Source organism: Heterocephalus glaber, unplaced genomic scaffold, assembly GCF_053883595.1.
Source record: "Heterocephalus glaber isolate CG9 unplaced genomic scaffold, H.glaber_assembly_v1.0 deba00001662, whole genome shotgun sequence".
In the NCBI taxonomy this organism is placed as follows: Eukaryota; Metazoa; Chordata; class Mammalia; order Rodentia; family Bathyergidae; genus Heterocephalus; species Heterocephalus glaber.
In genome coordinates, this window is record NW_028258403.1 from 770,018 (window position 1) to 772,536 (window position 2,519).

Sequence of the window (2,519 nt, forward strand, 5' to 3'; positions counted from 1 at the left end):
TTTTTCTTTTTACTTTAAGTAGACAAAGGCTAGTGATTCCCTTCATTTTATATATCCCTTCCCAGGAAAATTTTTTGAATTACACAATAGTCGTCAACTTTATTATAATCTTAATGATGGTTCTATAATTTTTATGCATAAATTTCATTTGAAAATGAATACATTTAAGAAGAATGTCACATACAAGTGAATATTTTGATCCAATATTTTAAAAGTTTCATAAAAGGGAAAGATAAGACACATTTATTTTGTTGTCTCCACTAAAAGATTTCATATGTAGGATGAACATCTACAGTTTTAAGAGTAAATAAGAATCATTCAAGTCTAAAGCCTGAATCTTTTCTAAAAAATTGGTTTATTTCAATTAACAATATAAATGCATCAGCATTCAATATTTTATCAACAGTACAGGAACACTTTCTCCTTAGTGTTGTATAGCGGACATTTTACTTAAGCATTTTTTAAATATGAGAAAGTATTTAGAAGTTTTAGCGAATATCCAGGACATGAGAAAAATCTGTCTGTTAATGTTTTTCCTGTGACATATAAAATATGAAAAGCTAAGTAGTTGCTGACTCGCCATTTTAATAAACTGATCATGCACATTCTAATCTGTAGCTAAAAAAAGACATCAGACTAAGACTGATCAAATGTCCTACTGACATTGCCATGTACAAACCAAGAGGCAAATTTTATGTCATTAGCTCTATGCCCTACACAATTTCTTCCGTGTTTATGTATTGAAAAATATCATGATCTAAAAAATAAAAAGAAATAGCTAAAAAGCTTTCATATTTCCAAAAGGTTTGAAGCCCCAAATAAGTAATAAAATGCAGAAATGATATCTAAATTAACTAATTATTATCTGTGATTTCCTGTGTCTTCCTCTTTCAGGCAATCCAGGCAAATTGTTAAATGGATATCCTAAATAAAAACTCAAATATCTCTGAGTTCATTCTGCTGGGACTTTCAAGTTCTCGAGAAATCCAGATATGTTTTTTTGTTACCCTGATTCTCGTCTATGCCGCTATCATAGTGGGAAACCTCCTCATTGTGGTCTCTGTGATGTTTGATCATCACCTTCACTCCCCCATGTATTTCCTTCTGGCGAATTTATCATTTTTTGACTTATGTCTTTCCTCTGTGGCCACCCCCAAGGTGATTTCAGATTTCCTTAGAAAACGCAAGACCATCTCACTGTGGGGCTGCATGGTCCAGATGTTTTTTATGCACTTCTTTGGGGGTGGTGAGATGTCTCTCCTGATAGCCATGGCCATCGACAGGTATGTTGCCATTTGCAAGCCCTTGCACTACAAAACCATCATGACCCACAGGATGCTCACTGTGTTCCTCCTGCTTTCATGGGCAGTTGGCCTCATACATACCACAAGCCAGATGGCTTTCACAGTGGGCTTGCCTTTCTGTGGTCCCAATGTTGTAGACAGCATTTTCTGTGACCTCCCCCTGGTCATCAAGCTTGCCTGCACTGACACCTACGTCCTGGAGCTCTTGGTGATTGCAGATAGTGGGCTCCTGTCCCTGGTCTGCTTCATTCTCTTGCTCATATCCTACACCATCATGTTGGTCACCCTGTGGCACCACTCCTTCAGCGCGTCCTCCAAGGCCCTGTCCACACTGACTGCTCACATCACTGTAGTTACTCTCTTCTTTGGTCCAGCTATCTTCATTTATGGTTTTCCATTCAACAGTTATTCTGTAGACAAGTTTCTTTCTGTGTTTTATTCCATAATCACACCTTTCCTTAATCCAATTATTTACACTTTGAGGAATCAGGAAATGAAGGCTGCCATGAAGAGACTGAGGAGCCAACACATTGGTTCCTGCCTGGGCTCTTAATTTTGTTTGCAATATCTGACTTTTTCATGACTTTTGCAGTTTGAAGGTTGTGAGTTTTGAATATTTATTAGAATCACTAAAGTGAACACATTAAATAATATCATACATTTCCTCCAAATGGAATTAATATAGTATTATTCTAAGCATTATAATGGAAAATATTTAAAACACAGCTATAATTCCTGGATAAATCAAGGGTTCATCATCTTCCTTTTATCTCAGACTATTTAAAATATGTAAGTATAATTATAATGTATCTTTATAATTTTTAAATCTTCTGAGTTAATATGTAAAAATATCAAACTTTAATAATTCATACTGTGGTTTTCATTATAAATTATTATTTCTAAAATAATGTTTTAAAAACCAATACATGTTAAAAACATCACTTTGGATCTCTTACGAGTCTTCTCAGAAGTAATGGAAATGGAATTAGGTTTTATGGAACATGCTTGAACAATGTGGTCTCAGTAAGTTAAACCTACCTAATCGGTATAAAAAATTTTAAAATAAACATTTTAAATATTTCCTTGAGTACTCAAATAGTTTTCTAAAATTTCAAATCAACTGAAATTTTACAAAATGAAAATAGCATTTCTGTTCATCTGTCTTCTTATACCAAATGGGGGTTGGTCAGTGCTCCTTGAAAGAAAATACAGTCA

The 2,519-nt window shown here is 34.3% G+C and overlaps 1 protein-coding gene across 1 annotated transcript; it reads left to right on the plus strand.

Moving 5' to 3' along the window:
- Positions 1–915: 915 nt before the first annotated feature.
- On the plus strand, positions 916–1,857 carry LOC101702161 (olfactory receptor 4K13-like). Its single transcript, XM_004865103.3, has one exon. It carries the CDS (start codon positions 916–918, stop codon positions 1,855–1,857), a length of 942 nt encoding a protein of 313 aa, XP_004865160.2.
- Positions 1,858–2,519: the final 662 nt, after the last annotated feature.

Coding starts and splice junctions, on each gene's coding strand:
- LOC101702161 (XM_004865103.3), top strand. CDS start 916: ATGGATATCCTAAATAAAAACTCAAATATCTCTGAGTTCATTCTGCTG.